Genomic DNA, 15,245 nt, shown 5'->3' with positions numbered 1-15,245 from the left:
CCCTCCACCCCCACCCCCCACCTTGGTCCTATTTTCCTGGAAAGCCCTGACTCAGTGAGTCTGGAGGAGGAGGAAGAAGAGGGCACAAACGGGAGTCTAGCAGAGACTTGGAGCCCCTGTCTGGGGTGAAACAGAGGAGCAGGCTGCCTGGGTGGCTCTGGCATGTCACCATTCCCCCATCCTTGGGAAGCGTACTCACCGTAGGCTGTAGGGCATCAGCTCATGGGAAAACCCATCCTTCTCTGCCCTGAAGGAGGGAGAGAGAGGAAGAGAGAGAGACTGAGGGATTACATCAGGAAGCTGCATGTGATGTGGTGCATGTGGGAGGCAGCCCCAGGCCCAGGCCCCGGTGGCCCTCGCTGGTCACAAAGTTCTTCCAGCCCCCTCCTTCCCTTCTGCTCACCTCTGCCCCTTCGCCCGCCGCCGGCACAGCAGGCCCAGCACAGCACAGATAGTGAGAGCACAGCCCACCACCGTGCCCACCATGACTAGCAAGGGCACTTTCATTGGGGAGATGCTGGCCCGGGGCTCTGCAGAAAGAAGGACGGAACGTGGCAGCCTTGTCCCACTGACACTGCAGGGCTGTGCCAATCTTTCCTGGACTTGGGACTATCAAGTGAACATGCAGTGACGGTTTTCTATAATCCTAGAAGTCCCTGATGCCAAACCAAGGCCAGAGCTGGCTGTCTTAAAAAAACAGGATGCCCAGCAAGCCAGCCCGGGGGAAAAAAACCAAAGACCCTACTTCCCCTCCCTGTACCCTATAAAGCATCTTGCTGGACCTTCTAGAACCACACTGTCCTATGTGGCTATTGAGCCCTTGCTGTGTGGCTGCTCCAATGTAGACTGGCCCAATGTGTGGGATGTGCAGGGGAGTTTAAAGACGCAGTAAGAAAAAAAGAATGTAAAATATCTGAGTAATTTTGTTATTGATAAGTTGAAACAATATTATTTGAGATATTTTGGCTTGTAGTAAATGTTACTAAAATTCATTGTATCTTTTTTTACTTTTTTAACGTAGTTACTAGGAGACTCTAAATGATGCTGGTATCAGTGGCTCATCTTATGTTCCTATGGGAAAATGCCATTCTAGGACGTCTGTGGCCCAGGAGCAGCCGGCTGCAGGGGGACAGTGCAGGACAGTGCTGTTGTTGTTGACAGCAGCAACCATCTCCATGCACCTGCCTCCTTCCACCTGCTCCCAGGTCACCCAGGCCATATCTGGAGCCCACTGCACTTGATTGGCTCTGGGTCTTCAGTTCTGCTAGGCACCACGGGATCTCCCAGGAACCTAAGCTCAGTCCCTCCCCACAGATTGAGGATGAGCCTCCAGCAGGGTCCTTGCACTCCCCGTCTTCAGGGTCCCGCTGGAGCCCCAGCCAGGTGCCCACCTACCTGAGAAGGCTGAGAAGGAGATAGTGGTGTCCTGAGAGCCGAACCTGGTAAAGGCAGCAATACTGAACCTGGGACAGAGAAGCAGGACTTTCTATTGGGGAGGGGCAGGAAAATGAGGTAAAATCCCTCCCAGGAAACGAGGCCAGAAGCAGTGGATTGTTCAGTTAGGGAGAGCTTCCTCCCTCCCGCCACCTGGCGTCCTAAAGCAGGCCATCTCCCGCCACTCTTCCATCTTCCTCACCCTGTTTCAAGAGCAAAAAGCAGCTCTAGAAACAGGCACCTGGATATCCTTGGAATTGCCCTGGCAAACCCAAACCCAATCCATCCCCCATTTCTTTTTGGAAAAAGACCCATATAATGGATGGGTGTTCCCTTCTTTTCCTGGCCTACCAGGAAACCCATCAAAAGAGCTGTTGATCCTCTTTGCAGAGATCTGTGTTTGAAAGACTATGTAAATAACCCATAAATGAAACTTACACAGGCTCCTCCCCCCCGCCCCACCCCCGAAGACTTAGCTCTCACCTGTACTGGGATCTTGGTTTGAGTGGCCCATTACATATCTCCTGGGTCTGGCCACAGTCCTCTGTACCCATGGGCACTGTCCAGGAGCTCGGCACAGCCCAGGGTCCTGGGTAGAAGGGGTTGGGGAGCAAGATGGCCAGGTAGGAGTCGTATCCTCTGTAGTAGTGGTCGTACCACGTGTGGTTGATGGCTTCCCGGGGAGCGCGGGCCACTGGGGAAGGAATGTGGAAGGTGCAGAGGAAAGTGGGCAGAGGGTTGGAGCCTGGCTCCCCACTACAAGGGGACTACCCCATTTCTCCAGCTTGCTCCCCACTCAAAACCCAACCTCAACCCTATCCTGAGATAGTTCATCTTACCAGCCTCGACCCCCGGACCTTCCTACCCACTGCTAGGTAATCACCAGGGTCTCCCAACCCCTCCTAAGCATAAGACTCACGTGACATGTTGGTGGTGGCAATGACACCGTACCACTGAATCTGTCCATCATCCTTGCCAAACATGCCTGGTGTGATCTTTACCCCCATTCCTGACTCAGGCTCCAGCTTGGGGGCCACAGCCAACTCTGGGGGATGCCAGACTGAGGATGGAGAGGAGGGAAGCGAGGCCTTGACTAAGCACAAAACCACCAGTCTATAGGGGTAATGACCATGCCTCACTGTCCCTAGCACCTCCTACCACACCTGCCAACAAACGGCTTATGGATACAATCAAACGTGGAGTGGAAGACTGCTGGGTGCCACTGTGTGAGGCTCAAGATCAGGGCGAGAGGAAACTATTGGGGCCTGGGGACAGGGAGAGCCCTAGGCAGCCAGGCGAGCCAAGTGACAATCCTAGCTGGGCAGTGGTAGAGGGGGACTATGGAAGCAGAGGTGGCACCAGAGGCGGTGGAAAGTGCCTACCCTCCGCAGAAGTGGCACACACCAGGGTGACCGTCCGACTCCACAGCCCGTTCCTGCCCAGCGTGGTGAGGCTGAGGCGGTAGGAAGTGGCAGGCTCCAGGTGGGGCAACAGCAGCGCGTCCTCGGAGGTGTTGGCCTGGAACACGAGGTGAGCGCTCCCTCCCGCAGCCAGCTGCTCCGCCACCACCAGACAGGCGTCCACGTCCCCAGCAGGCACCGTCCAGTTCAGGACCAGGTGGGCAGCCTCAGTCTGGCACCTCACGTCCTCCACAGGGCCAGGCTCTGTAGGAACCAAGGGCTCTGCATTGTGTGGGTGTCCGTGTCCCCCAAGAGGGTGGCATCTGGGTGGGGGCTGCCAAAATCAGCAGGCACGAAGGGTCTGGACATTTATGCTTGTGGAAAGGGACCTCAGCCACAGGGAGAGACAACTTGTCTTCATCCCTGCTTATCTGGATATGGGGCATAACCCAAGGCAGAGGTGGTCACAATAGCCACTAAAAGGAGCAGGTGGCTCCAAGAGATGGGCAATGGGCTGGATTGGACCTGCTGGTCTGGGCACTTCACCCTCCCCCAGCAGGCAGCCACTTACCAACTGGCAGTACCACAGGGTGAGTGGAGGCCTGGAGAGGCCCCGCCTGGCACAGCACTGACAGGGAGAGGTTGCGTCCCGGGGTGAGACCCCTCAGCATGAGGCGGGCTTGGCCTAGTTCCAGGGGCTCCTTCCAGGAGAGGTGCCCAGCTTCTGAGAGTTGGGCATGGCAGGTTCCCTGCCCCAAGGGGCTGCTGACCCAGGCCAGGTTGACCACAGCACTGCCCGCCTGCATGGACACCAACAACTCACTGGGCATGAGCGGGGCTGTGGAGGGAAGGAGAGCGAGCAGGCCAATCAGGCTCCATGGCCTAGTCCTGAGAGACCCCTGAATGGTGACAGAATTCATTAACCACATGCAGGGGCCTTCTGTGTAGAGGTGGGACTAATGGACAGCTAACGTGCCACTGAGGGAGGAGCAGGGGGTCTCAGAGGCAGCCCTGCCCTCCTGTCCTCTGTCGCTGACCTTCCCAGGCTCCACTTACAGGTCCAACCAGAGACATTGGCTGCTGCGGTGCGAAGAGGCCCAGCCCGTGAGGCAATCTCCACCTCGTACTTAGTGCCTGGAGTCAGAGATGAGAGGCTTGTGCTGTTCACCTCAGCTCCCACGAAGCCAGTGGCTACACGGGTACCTCCTTGGTACACAGTCACTTGGTAGCTGTCCCAGTTCCCAGAAGCATGGACCCAGGATGCCTGGAGCTTGGTGGGGCCTTCACTGGTCACGTTGACCAGAAGAGGGGCAAGAGGAGCTGCAGGGAGCACAAGGTATGGGGTGATGGACAGGAAAGAAGAAAAGAATCTAAGTCAAATATCTGGCTTCTCCTGCTCCAGAAGTTTCCTCTCTGCTTGGCTCAATTAAGGAACAACCAAGAGCCAAGATACAGGTTCAGGGCATCGGGATCATGACTCTCCTCTGAAGCAGGGTCTGCCATTTGTCCCAGGAGGCAGGGTACAAGCTCAGCTGGGCTGGACGGCTGAATTAATCAATACCCTCCCGGCGGCCACCCCCTCAGTCAGAGGCAGACTGGGCTGCGTGACAGTTGACTCACGGGCCTTTGCCTAGTCCCCGCAGAAGGGGCTTTTAAAGACCCTTACATGGATGGACAGATGGATGTGTAGGGGCCCAGTCAGTGCCCTCCTACCCTCAGAGCCTGAGCCCAGGATTTGGACTCACTTGAGTCCAGCCCAGTCACTTTGTCAAAGTTCCTCTTTATAGTTGGGGACACTGAGGCTCAGGGAGGGCTGAGCTTACTCTCGGGGTGGAGCCCCAGCTAGAACTCAGGTCTCCTGACTCCCAGGCCAGACTTCCCTCCAGCCCCTCCCAGCCTGCCTGAGGTCTCACCCTTCTTGGGAGGAATCTAAAGACAGTGATGGCGGCCCTCATGGAAGAAGGAAGACTGGGGTGGGGAGGGGGACTCCCAAGGGTAGAGGCAGGGAGGACCACACTGGGGGCACTCACAGGTCCATGCTGTGGCATTGGCACTGCTGCTCTCCTCTGGACCATGCAGGGTGGCCACCTGCACCAGGAACTTGGAGCCTGGGGACAGCTGGGCCCAGGAGAAGTTCTGGGCCTCTGGGGCCAGGGTTTCCTCGCTTTTCAGAGCTAGGGGCCCCAGGCTGTAAAGCCGCAGCCGGAAGCCATCCCTGCCACCTGGTGGGGGACTCCAAGAAGCCCTCAGAGCCGGAGGCTGGGCAGCAAAGCCCAGGTACAAGTTGGCAGGAGGAACAGGGACTGAGAGGACAAGAAGAAAGAGATTTGAAATCATCAGAATCCCCCCCCCCCTCTTTCCCCAAACAAGCTCCCGAGCATCCCATCCTAAAACTCCAATTTCACAGGGCTCAAAGCCTGCTCTTTTTCTTCCTAGAAAAACCTCTTGCAAAGACACCTGTGCCCTCACCACACCCTGGCTCCAGGGGAGGTGTCTGGTTCACTCTGCTTCTGCCAGCGCCCAGCTCCATACCCAGTCTCTCCCATGCCTCAGAGTCTTTGTTCTCCAGTGTATCCATGGACGCTCAGTTCCAGCAAGGTCTCAGTCTGTCTGTCTGTCTGTCTGTCCGTCTCTGACCTGTGGGCCTTGGTACATGCTTAGCTTCCTGCTGAAGTCCTCCGCCCCTCCTACCCAGCCCCTCAGGCCTCTCAGCTCACTCTCCTCTGAGAACCTTGTCCTGACTTCTGAAGCAAGTGTCCCTTCTCTGAGTCCAGAAGTCAGATGGAACCACATAAAATTCCCAACAGTCGCCATTTGAGCCTATAAGAATGTAGTTTTGTACAGTTTGAGTTAATACAGCATGCATATTCCTACCAACACATTTACATTTATAATTCAGCCTATAAAACCACGTGCGTGATAGACATATACGCCATCTGTCAATTGTCCTTTCTAGACTGTTTTGTTCCCAATGCTTAGCCTCAGCACCTAAATCCATATCTAGGAAATGGGAGATGTTAATCAAATGTTGATTGAATGGAAGGATGGCAGAGTGGTGGGTGATAAAAGGGTGTGTGATGGGTGAGTGGCTAGCTGACCAAATGGTAGAAAGTAGGAAACATTTGCAAATAGATTCAGGAAAGGCCTGCCTTTGACTAGTGGCCCTCTAAGTCAATAATATGACATACAGAAGGCCCGGGAGCAAAGGAAACCAGGCCCCTAGCTGCCACCCAGAGGCTAAGCTGGAACTCACGGGTACAGGAGTGAATCCTTTGGACGCTGGAGCTGACGTTCCCTGCCCAGGCCCATACTGACACTGCGTAGCAGAAGCCAGGGACCAGACCCTTGAGAGTCACACTGGAATTATCTGGGCCCAAATCAAGGTTTCCCAGTGACCTCTGGCTGCCCTCCTGGTGCCAAGTGACCTTGTAGCCATCCCGCTGCCCTGGTGCCAAGGCCCAGCCAATAGTCAGGTCAGATGGGCTGTTCTTGCTGATGACCTCCAGTGACTGTGGTGTCAGGGGACCTGAAAGGTGTTGGGGAGGGAGTCATATGTGTCACTGGCCCTGTGATGCCTCCTGCACAGCTCTCATGAGCCACTCCCCTACGTGACTTCCCTCGCCAAACCAAGGCCTCCCGGCCCCAGTCCCAGGGGACACAGCAGCTGGCACTCACTTGTGCGGCCCATGAGGCTCTGGGTGATGACTCCCAGGGATGAGGCAATATCCACACGGTACTGTGCTCCAGGGACCAGGCCACAGAAGGTGACCTGGGTGGCACCAGAGGGCACGGAGATGTTTCCTAGGAGGCCTGGGGCATCATTGGCATAGAGCAGTGCCCGCCGCCCAGGCTCCCTGCTGGCTTCCAACCCTTCCAGCTGCAACTTGGCCCCATGGTCCTTCCTGGGCTGGCCTGTAGAATCTGGAGAGGAGGCCGGTCGCAGAGAATGAGGATCCACCTGCCTCTTGAAGCAGATGGCTCTGGGCAGGACCCCACCCTTATTCCCCCAGTCCAGACTCACCATCAAGCCAGGCACTGGCCTGGGCCCAGGCATCATAGGGCCCAGCCAGAACCTGCAGCTCTAGAGCATAGTGTCCTGAGGGGAGGGGCCCTGGGAATGTAGCATTGCAGGCCTCAGGGCCCAGAGAGGTATTCTTTTCCACTGGCCCGCTTAACTTCAGCACATAGCCATCCCGGGCTCCCAGCCCTGCCTTCCAGCTTGCCCAGAGCTGGGGAGGCACAGGAGTCAGCACCAGGTCCAGTGGGGCAGAGGGATCTGCGGAGATAGGGGCAAATACTCCTGAAGACCTAAGCAGTGGGTGAGAAAAGCCCCACTCTCTCTGTACCAGCTGCTTCTATGCACCCTGGGCCTCATCTCATCCAGATGTTGGCAGCCCTATTTGCCACAATCTGGATGAATACCAGGATATGGCAGCCACCATCTGGCCACGGACAGCAATAAGAGCAAAATAAGAGCACATCATATGATCCAATGTGTGTCTGCCAGCACTCTCCTGAGGCCTCTGCACACAGAACTTCACACTCAATCCTCTTGACATAGGAGGAAGATACTCACTACCTTTAAAAGATATAGAATCTGTGCACTGGGGGCGCTGGGGTTATGGCTCAGTGGTAGAGCACTCGCCTAGCACATGCAAGGCCCTGGGTTCAATCCTCAGCACCACATAAAAATAAATAAAATAAAGGTATTGTGCCAACTGCAACTAAAAAAAATAAATATTTTTTTAAAAAATAGAAAAGAAACTGCACTGGGGATATAGCTCAGTGGTAGAGCATTTGCCTAGCATGCACAGGACTCTGGGTTTAATCCCAAACATGCATAAATATATAAATACATAAATAAGTAAACAAACAGACATGAACTGGGCACAGATTTGTAATCCTAGCTGTTTGGGAGGCTGAGGCAGGAGGATTGCAAGTTCAAGGCCAGCTTTGGCAGCTTAGAGACAGCTTAGCTTGTCTCAAAATAAAAATTTAAAAAGGCTGGGGGTGGTAGAGCTACTCAGTGGTAGAGCACTTGCTTAGCATGCACAAGGCCCTGAGTTTGATCCCCAGGACTGTAAAATAAAATAAGTAAAATAAGGTGAGGAAGTCATCCAGAGATGTGCAGCCAGCAGGCAGCAGAAACAAAACTCAGAACCCAGGCAGCCTGGTTCCCCGACTCTTCACCAAGGCGCAACAGCGCCTCTCAGAGTGCAAATGAGGCGTGCTGCCCAGGGTGAGGTCAGCTCTTACACACTGTGACCTTGGGTGCTTTCTCTCTCTGCAGCTTAGTTCCCTCTGTGATAACACGGGGTAAGGAGACCTACATATAGCTTCACGGAGGATTAAATAAAACTACACACAGAAAGTGCCAAGCACAGAGCCCACCCCAGAGGGGCTCAACTGATGATAACTGTTACTTCCACTGCCATCGTCTCAGGTGGGCACCGACCACGAGTCAACAGGACGGGTGCAGGCTCCAAGCCTCCCAACTCCCAGCTCCCCTGCCAGCTGTACTCTGGCTACTTGACCCGAGGAGATGAACTGAGCAGTCTCTGCTATATCCCTCCCCAACCCCCCAGGTACTCACAGGTGCACTCAGTGGCACTGGGCCCCATGGCCTGATGAGGCCCAGCAGCAGCACTAAGTGTCAATTCATAGGCTGTGCCCGGAGACAGGTGGAGGAAGGTGTGATTGGAGACGCCACGTGTGACCTCTACAGTCAGATTGGAGCCACCTAGGAGGTCTTTGAGCACTAGGTGGAGCCAGGCAGCCCCCTCGGAGCTGTTCCAGGAGGCTTGCAGGGCACAGGTGTCCAGGGCATGCAGCACCAGGTGACCTGGAGGCACGGGTTCTGGAGGAAGGACAGTACAGCAAAGCCAGGCTTGAGGAAGGATCCCAGAGCAAGATGCTGGCGCCAGCTTGGGCACTTGGGGTCCCAGAGGCCCAGCCACACTGGGGCATGGCACTGCTTACAAGGCACTGGACTGTTATTCCCAGACTGGCTGCCACACGGGGCCTCACCCAGGTGCCCACCTCACCTGTCCACTGGTGCATGCTGGTCTTCGCTTGGAGACTGCCAGCCCACGTGGTAACCTCCAAAACATACTCGCTACCTGGCGAGAGGTTGCCAAAATTGTAGGACGAGGTTTCCGGGGACACAGAGACATTATGTGCCACTGTATGGGATTCCAGGTGGTAGAGGAGAAGTTGATAACCATCCTGCTCCCCCGGGGCATCTTCCCACGAGGCCTCCAGGCTGGCTGGGCTCCCAGAGCCATGGAGCTGCAGTCCATGGACAATTGATGGGGCTGCATCAGAGGTGGAAAGAGAGGGCTTGTGGTGTTTCTGCTTGTAAGTGCTTCTAAATGGGTCCCTGTGCCAGACTGGGTCCTGTGAGAAGTTGTCTCTTTTGGTTTCCTGTCCCCAGCCAGCCCTCCAGGGCAGCCACCTCCTGTTTCCACCCCAGGAAAGGACCCCGCCCCCTCAGCCTGTAGGTCCCATACCAGTGCGGGCTATGAGGGTGATGGTGACATTCTTTCCACAGGGTTGCAGGGCAGTCACTTCCAGCTGGTAGAGACTCCCTGGCACCAGGTTCTGGAACTCAAAGCTGGATTCATTGGTGTGGGCCTGGAGCTGCTGCCCATCAGGAGAGCTCAGGCTTGTGAGGTGGAGAACATGTCCAAGCCCACCTGGCTGGGTAGGCGCCCAGCTCAGAAGGAGGCTGGGAGGGCTGCCCTGACTGCTGATGTTCACGCTCAGGGGTGGACCTGGGGAAAGGGGTACACTCAGAGTCTCCTGACACCCCTAGGCCCCAAGGAAGGAGGGAAGGCAGAAAGCGGGCGGCAAGGCCCCTTATGGAAAAAGCATCCCTTCACCCTCCCCCTTGCCCCCAGAACCCCCTCCTACACCACAGACACCTACCTCTACCCTCCCCATCTGGGCTCCCTTCCAAGACGTGGCATGGGTCTTCCTGTAGAAAGGAGAGGAGAGGAGATGGGCAGAGGCCTCCGGATCGATGAGGCCTCTGGGAAAGCTAGTGGGGGACAGAGCCAGGATCAGAGAGCAGGCTCCCACCTGTCTGACACCCCCCTACACACTGCAGAGGGGCATCCCCTGGAGACTCGCCCAAGGTATGGGAGGCAGCCTGGCAGTTGGAGTGATCTGTCCTCCATGCTGGCCCGAGTGGGAAGGAGTAGCCTTCCTCCTCGCCTAATGCAGACCAGCTGTGGGCTCTGCCGAGAGGTGGAGGCCTGGACATGCCCTGGACAACAGGGGCCCACTTGCTGGGTGTGCCCCCCATGCCCACTTTACCTCAGCCAGAAAGCCCGGGAGCCAGAAGAGCAGGACGAACAGGACTGGGGGCTTCATCCCAAGGATGTCTGCAGAGGGAAGATTGGGAGGCTGCAGGACGAGAGCCACGCCCCCACCAAGCCCTTCCCTGCCCTGCTGGAGGGCGGGCAAGGGCAGAATTTCAAGCAGACAGCAGCAAAGAGCAAGGGGCTGCCTCCAACCAGAGCCCGACTCTACCCCGCCCAGTTTGGGCAAGACTCTGTGAGGGGAAGGAGGCCGGTTCTAGGCCCAGAAGGTGGAAGAGATCTGTAACTCTCAGACAGTAGCCAAACCCACCTCCCTGCTGGGTCTCTCCCTCCTCCAGCCCACCTCCAGCAGCTGCTCCCAGAGAGGAGAATGTCCTGTGCTCTCAGGAATGACCGAGTAACAACCCTGCAGATGGTCACACACAGCCGAGACAGCTAACTTCCCCTCTCCCTGACCCTGCAAGAGGGGCCGTGTCCCTTGACTCCCTCATATGTGCGTGAGATTAATAGGATGTTTGTGCTTCTGTGGGGATAGAGGGGAGGTCCTGGTCACATGGTGTGGGTGTATGTTCCTGTGCTCTGCGTGGATGGGTCAGCTGAGTATGTGTCCCTTTCTGGGCACCCGGGTGGCACTATGCTGTACTGGACAGAGGCCCAGAAGCTCATCCTTTAAGCCCTGAGTCTGTGTGACAGTGGATCCAGAGCTCACCTGGCCCTTGGGATGGATCATCATTCCACTGCCCAGATGAGGAAGTCAAAGTTCAGAAAGGGGCAGAGTCCAGCCCAGGGATCCACAGGTACAAGGAAAGAAGCTGGACTTGAACCTGGGACTGGGACGTCTGACTACATACAGCAGAGATGGCAAACCCGGTTCCTAGCCCCCCAGTCGCTCTTCTTCACTTGGAAGGACGAGAGTCCCTGGGGTCCTCTCCTGACTTCCCTTACCTCTGGCAGCCGTGCCCACCCTGGCTCCCCTGCCCCTCCCGGCCCTGCAGAGTCCCGGCTGCGCCCGCCTGAGACCTGGCCTAGAAAAATCTGGCACTCGTGCTCCCTTCACCCTGCCTAGAGCCAGCTGCTCACCTGGCACCGCTCACCCAGGTGCTCCCACGCCAAGTGCCAAGTCAGCTCGGGTGGGAGGGAAGGGAGCAGAGGAGAGGTGCTGGGCCCCAGGAAGAGCCCAGGACTCTGCAAGCCCAGGAGGGGGTGTACAGAAAGCAGCCGGTACCGAGACTCCAACAGCAAGGCATCTTCTGAGCGGGGGCCAGACTCCCCTGGGCCTGCCCCAGCAGGGAGGACGGGCCTGTACCAGAGCCCAGCACTGGGGGCTGCACCCCCCCTCCACCCAGCCCCAAACCTCAGAGCCGCCCACCCGGCCCTGGACAGGGGCCTGGAAACTCAGTACTGCAGACTCATCAGATTTTCCAGGCTGTGTTTGTGTGCGTGTGTGCATGTGTGTGTGTGTGTGTGTGTGTACATATGCACACGTGTGTTCTTTCAGAAGAGGTGGGGGTGGGGGACCTAGCAACTAGGAAAACTGACAAGAAAGGGGAAAGGTCCCCGTCCCGCTCTGGCCAAGAGGTGGGGCAACTCCTTACCCTGGTCCTTTCCCCATCTCACCTCACCTGGGGACAACTTACTCTGTTCTTTTAGCAGAGTCCCGACCAGCAGCCACAAACAGGAGAGATGGTGGGGTGGAAACATCCTAATTCAGAATCTAAGGAGATAGAGCAGGACATGGGGTGGTCCCAAAGTCCCCACCAAAGAGAGGCCTGTTGGGGACAGCCCTGACTCTGAAGCTAGAGAGAACCTTGAGAAGGCACTTTACCACAGTAGGCCCAGCTGCCAGCCCCCCAACCCAGCCAGGGGCAGCTTTGGGAAGGGAGGGGGGCTCCAGAGAGAGTACAGAAAGTTTCTGACAGATAAGAATCAGCACCGCCTACCCCCAAGACCAAGCCTCTCCATTCAGCAAAAAAAGAACCACAGGGCTGTACCTCTTCCCCAACAGCCACCCCCACAGACAAACCCACATCCTCTCCCTAGAGAACCCCGAGGGTCCTCCCAAGGTCTCAAGGCACCTTACCAGTTCATTCTGGAAAGAGTCAGTCAAGAGGCAGAAGAGGGCCAGTGGCAGGTCCTGCTGTCTGGGCTCCCAAATGTGAATTGGCCTTGTCTCTCCCTGCAGCTGTCCCAGGCAGCTCTTCCGGCCCCTCCTCTGCTCTCCCACAACCCGAAGCCAGGCCTTGGGCATCCCCCACGCTGAGGAAGATAATCAGCAGGCAGGAGAGGACAAGTCGCCCACTGTCCCTCCCACGTTCTGGGGAAGGTCGCCGGGGAAGGGGGAGGCCTAGGTGCAGCTGTGGAGAGACAGCAGGGGCTGGGGGCCTGGGCAGGGGTGTGCCCCAACAGTGTGTGTTCAAGTGTGCACAGGTGTATCAGGAGGGAGCTCACGCCTGTCTGAATGGACACACGAGGGGGTGTCCAGAAACAACACCCAGGGGGAGGCCGACAGGAGAGCCCCTGGGAGGAAAGGGCCACGCTGTAGAGCAGATGTCCATTTCTCTGACTCTGAGCTTGGAGACAGGGAGGGACTTTCCTCTGCCCTAACGTTCTCCTGCCAGGGTCCCAGCGACAGGAGAGGAATTGGGGTCTTTCCTGGAACTCCCAGCAGGCTGGCCCTGGTTTCCTCCATGCTGAGCTGATCCTCTCAGCCAGGGCTGAAGGGTATGGAAAAGTCCCCTGTACCAGAAGGGCACTCAAATGGTAGCAGGAGGGAAATGGGGTTGGAGTGGGTGATGGCATTTGAGGTGGCTGGCACAGAGGGGCAGCCTGGGACATGCCCTGTGGGCCTCCCTGGAGGCTAGCCCAGGGGGCCGCCCAGCACTCCTCTGCCCCACTCACCGTGTGTCGGGTGTATCCCTGCCTCCTGCTCCAAGACCTCGGTGTCTGTCTCCCCAACGCCCCAGGACAAGCCTGGGCCCGCCGAGTCAGGGCAGAACAAGTCGGCTTCCTCAGGAAGAGCCACCTAGGATCTCAGGGCTTGTCCAGAGAGGAGCTAGTAGGGCAGCTAAGGAGAGGAACAGGACAGATGTGAGGCCCAGCAGTCCTGGCCCCCAGCAGCTGACCCTTCCCCAAGATGCCCCCTGGGATTTTATAGGACAGGGGTTTCTGGGAGTTGCTGGTGTATCCCGTCCCCCAGGGGCTCTCACACTGAGCATGGGAGTCAAGGTTCACAGCCCCAGGAATCAGGAGTGACTGGAGGAGACAGACTGGAGAGCCAAGTGGTAACTGTGTGTGCAGCCAGACGGACCACAAGTCTCAGATGGGACGAGACACGTGTCCTCGCCCTGCATCAGCCCCTCCCCAGCCTGGCCCGAGAGCCTGGCCAGTTCCTCCCTGTCCTCTCTGGCTGCTATGAGCTACTCCCTGCAGAGCCTCCCCTGAGCTGCGCTGACACCTTCTCCCTGGAGGATGTAAGGCTGGTGAGGGGTAAGGCATAGCCTCCATGGCCTCCCCCACGCAGCTCTCCCCCATCCAGTGTGGCTCCCTGGCCCACTTCCCTCACCAGCTTCTCTTGCTTCTGCTGACTCCTGAGCTCTCCTGTGAACAAAAGCACTTCACAGGTCTCCCTTCATCTGCCCACATGGGGTTATTATCCCTATTATCATCCCCCTGGGAAGGGAGGAAGCTGAGGAGGAGTCGGAGACACAGGGAGCCTTCGTAACTTGCCCAAGGTCACACAGCACTGGGCCCTAGTTTACTCCTGACATGCAGGTCTTCCGGCTCCCAGCTATTAGTATACACATTCTCCGGGGCAGAAGGTAGCTGGAAACTCAATCCCAACCCAGGAAAACAAATAAGAAATTTCAGTGGTGAAATTTGGAAAGCCACCCGGGAGAGCTCCACCCCAGGCATGGGAAGGTCTTCAGTGAAGAGACAGTCACTTTAGGAGCCTCAAGATGGGGCAAAGTTCACACCGGGGGGCGGGGGGGGGGCGCAGAAGGTGGACTAGGCTCCCAGGCCAGGCTGGGGAGGGGCTGGGGCAGCATCTTGTCCATCAGAGGCCTGTGGTTGGGTCTCGAGCCACATGCTCCATGGATGTCCAGGCGTTTCTAAGCAAAGGAAGAGAGAGGGAGTGGGTAGGAGGCCAGAAGTGATTCTCCCCTCCACCTCCCAAAGGAAACTGGGAGGGCCCCGGGGTCTTGCTCAATGTCCAGCATTACACCCACCCCTTGTATCAACCCTCTTCCTCATCTCCAGGCTCCTGGCTTCCTTGAACCACTTGGACCTCTGCCGGCCCTAGCCTCTGAGGGGTCAGGGATGTGCTCAGAGCCAACAGGGCTCAGGCATGGAAACCCGGGGGCACTGGGCAAGCCAGTGGAGGGGAGACTTGGCCCACTTCCTCCTCCCCCACCCCTGTGGTATCCTAGCTTCCTGTTCTTGATCATAATCAACAGTCGGCCCAGAGCGGGGGGCCCTCTTTCCAATCCCCTCCTGCCCCCTCCTTTACTCCAGGGCCCACACCACTGACCAGAAGAAACACTGACCCACATGGGGAGGTCAAGGCAGAGGCCAGCCTCAGATCATTGCCCACAGCGACCTAGGGATTCCCAGGCTCCTGCTCCTGCCACCTCACGCTGGCCCTGCAGCCAAATACTTCCCAGCTCCACCTAGCCCCCTTCCTTGGGCGACCCCCCCCCACCATTCTTAGAGGAACACCAACTACAGGGAAGATGGACCCAGGATCAGTTAGCCAAGGAGAGGCTCAGAAAAGAGTCTTCACCTCCCAAGGGCAAAGGAAGGTAGCAGGAGGCCTCCTGAGCCCAAAGGGTCACTCTTGTTCTTCACCTCAAACGTTCTCCTGTGAGGGTCAGCTGAAGCCCCCTGCCGCCCCCTGTGTGCCCTCCCCTGTGCCTATTGTACACCATGTCTTCTTTGCTGTCACCGTTTGACAGCTGAATCAGAGAAGTGGGAGGAAGAGACGGAATGCAGAGGGAGCGTGCTGGGGCCAGGAAGGATGTTGGGAATGTTACAAGGTCTAAGGAGATGCAGCAGCATGAACCGCGGGGCGGCTGGGCTGCAGGCCTCCAGG

The 15,245-nt window shown here is 57.2% G+C and overlaps 1 protein-coding gene across 2 annotated transcripts in view; it reads right to left on the bottom strand.

Moving 5' to 3' along the window:
- Positions 1 to 14,804, bottom strand: part of LOC107140674 (receptor-type tyrosine-protein phosphatase V-like) — a 21,997-nt gene extending 7,193 nt beyond the window's left edge. Inside the window, exons 1-20 of one of the 2 annotated variants that reach the window (XM_015483842.2) lie at positions 13,055 to 14,804; positions 12,237 to 12,412; positions 11,794 to 11,870; positions 10,152 to 10,219; positions 9,762 to 9,810; positions 9,344 to 9,607; positions 8,879 to 9,148; positions 8,428 to 8,691; positions 6,856 to 7,110; positions 6,510 to 6,755; positions 6,088 to 6,360; positions 4,865 to 5,137; positions 3,891 to 4,154; positions 3,406 to 3,672; positions 2,817 to 3,098; positions 2,354 to 2,494; positions 1,918 to 2,128; positions 1,396 to 1,463; positions 404 to 530; positions 200 to 247 (exon numbers count right to left, since the gene is read on the bottom strand). In XM_015483842.2, the coding sequence (XP_015339328.2) occupies positions 200 to 247; positions 404 to 530; positions 1,396 to 1,463; positions 1,918 to 2,128; positions 2,354 to 2,494; positions 2,817 to 3,098; positions 3,406 to 3,672; positions 3,891 to 4,154; positions 4,865 to 5,137; positions 6,088 to 6,360; positions 6,510 to 6,755; positions 6,856 to 7,110; positions 8,428 to 8,691; positions 8,879 to 9,148; positions 9,344 to 9,607; positions 9,762 to 9,810; positions 10,152 to 10,219; positions 11,794 to 11,857 (3,434 nt within the window). In that variant the 5' untranslated portion in view covers positions 11,858 to 11,870; positions 12,237 to 12,412; positions 13,055 to 14,804. The remainder of the gene's footprint in view (positions 1 to 199; positions 248 to 403; positions 531 to 1,395; positions 1,464 to 1,917; positions 2,129 to 2,353; positions 2,495 to 2,816; positions 3,099 to 3,405; positions 3,673 to 3,890; positions 4,155 to 4,864; positions 5,138 to 6,087; positions 6,361 to 6,509; positions 6,756 to 6,855; positions 7,111 to 8,427; positions 8,692 to 8,878; positions 9,149 to 9,343; positions 9,608 to 9,761; positions 9,811 to 10,151; positions 10,220 to 11,793; positions 11,871 to 12,236; positions 12,413 to 13,054) is intronic. The other variant, XM_048809688.1, reaches the window with a different exon arrangement.
- Between the last annotated feature and the right edge of the window lie 441 nt (positions 14,805 to 15,245).

The sequence above is a fragment of the Marmota marmota genome, unplaced genomic scaffold (genome assembly GCF_001458135.2).
Source record: "Marmota marmota marmota unplaced genomic scaffold, marMar, whole genome shotgun sequence".
Classification (NCBI taxonomy): Eukaryota; Metazoa; Chordata; class Mammalia; order Rodentia; family Sciuridae; genus Marmota; species Marmota marmota.
This window is presented reverse-complemented; position numbering and strand designations above follow the sequence as displayed.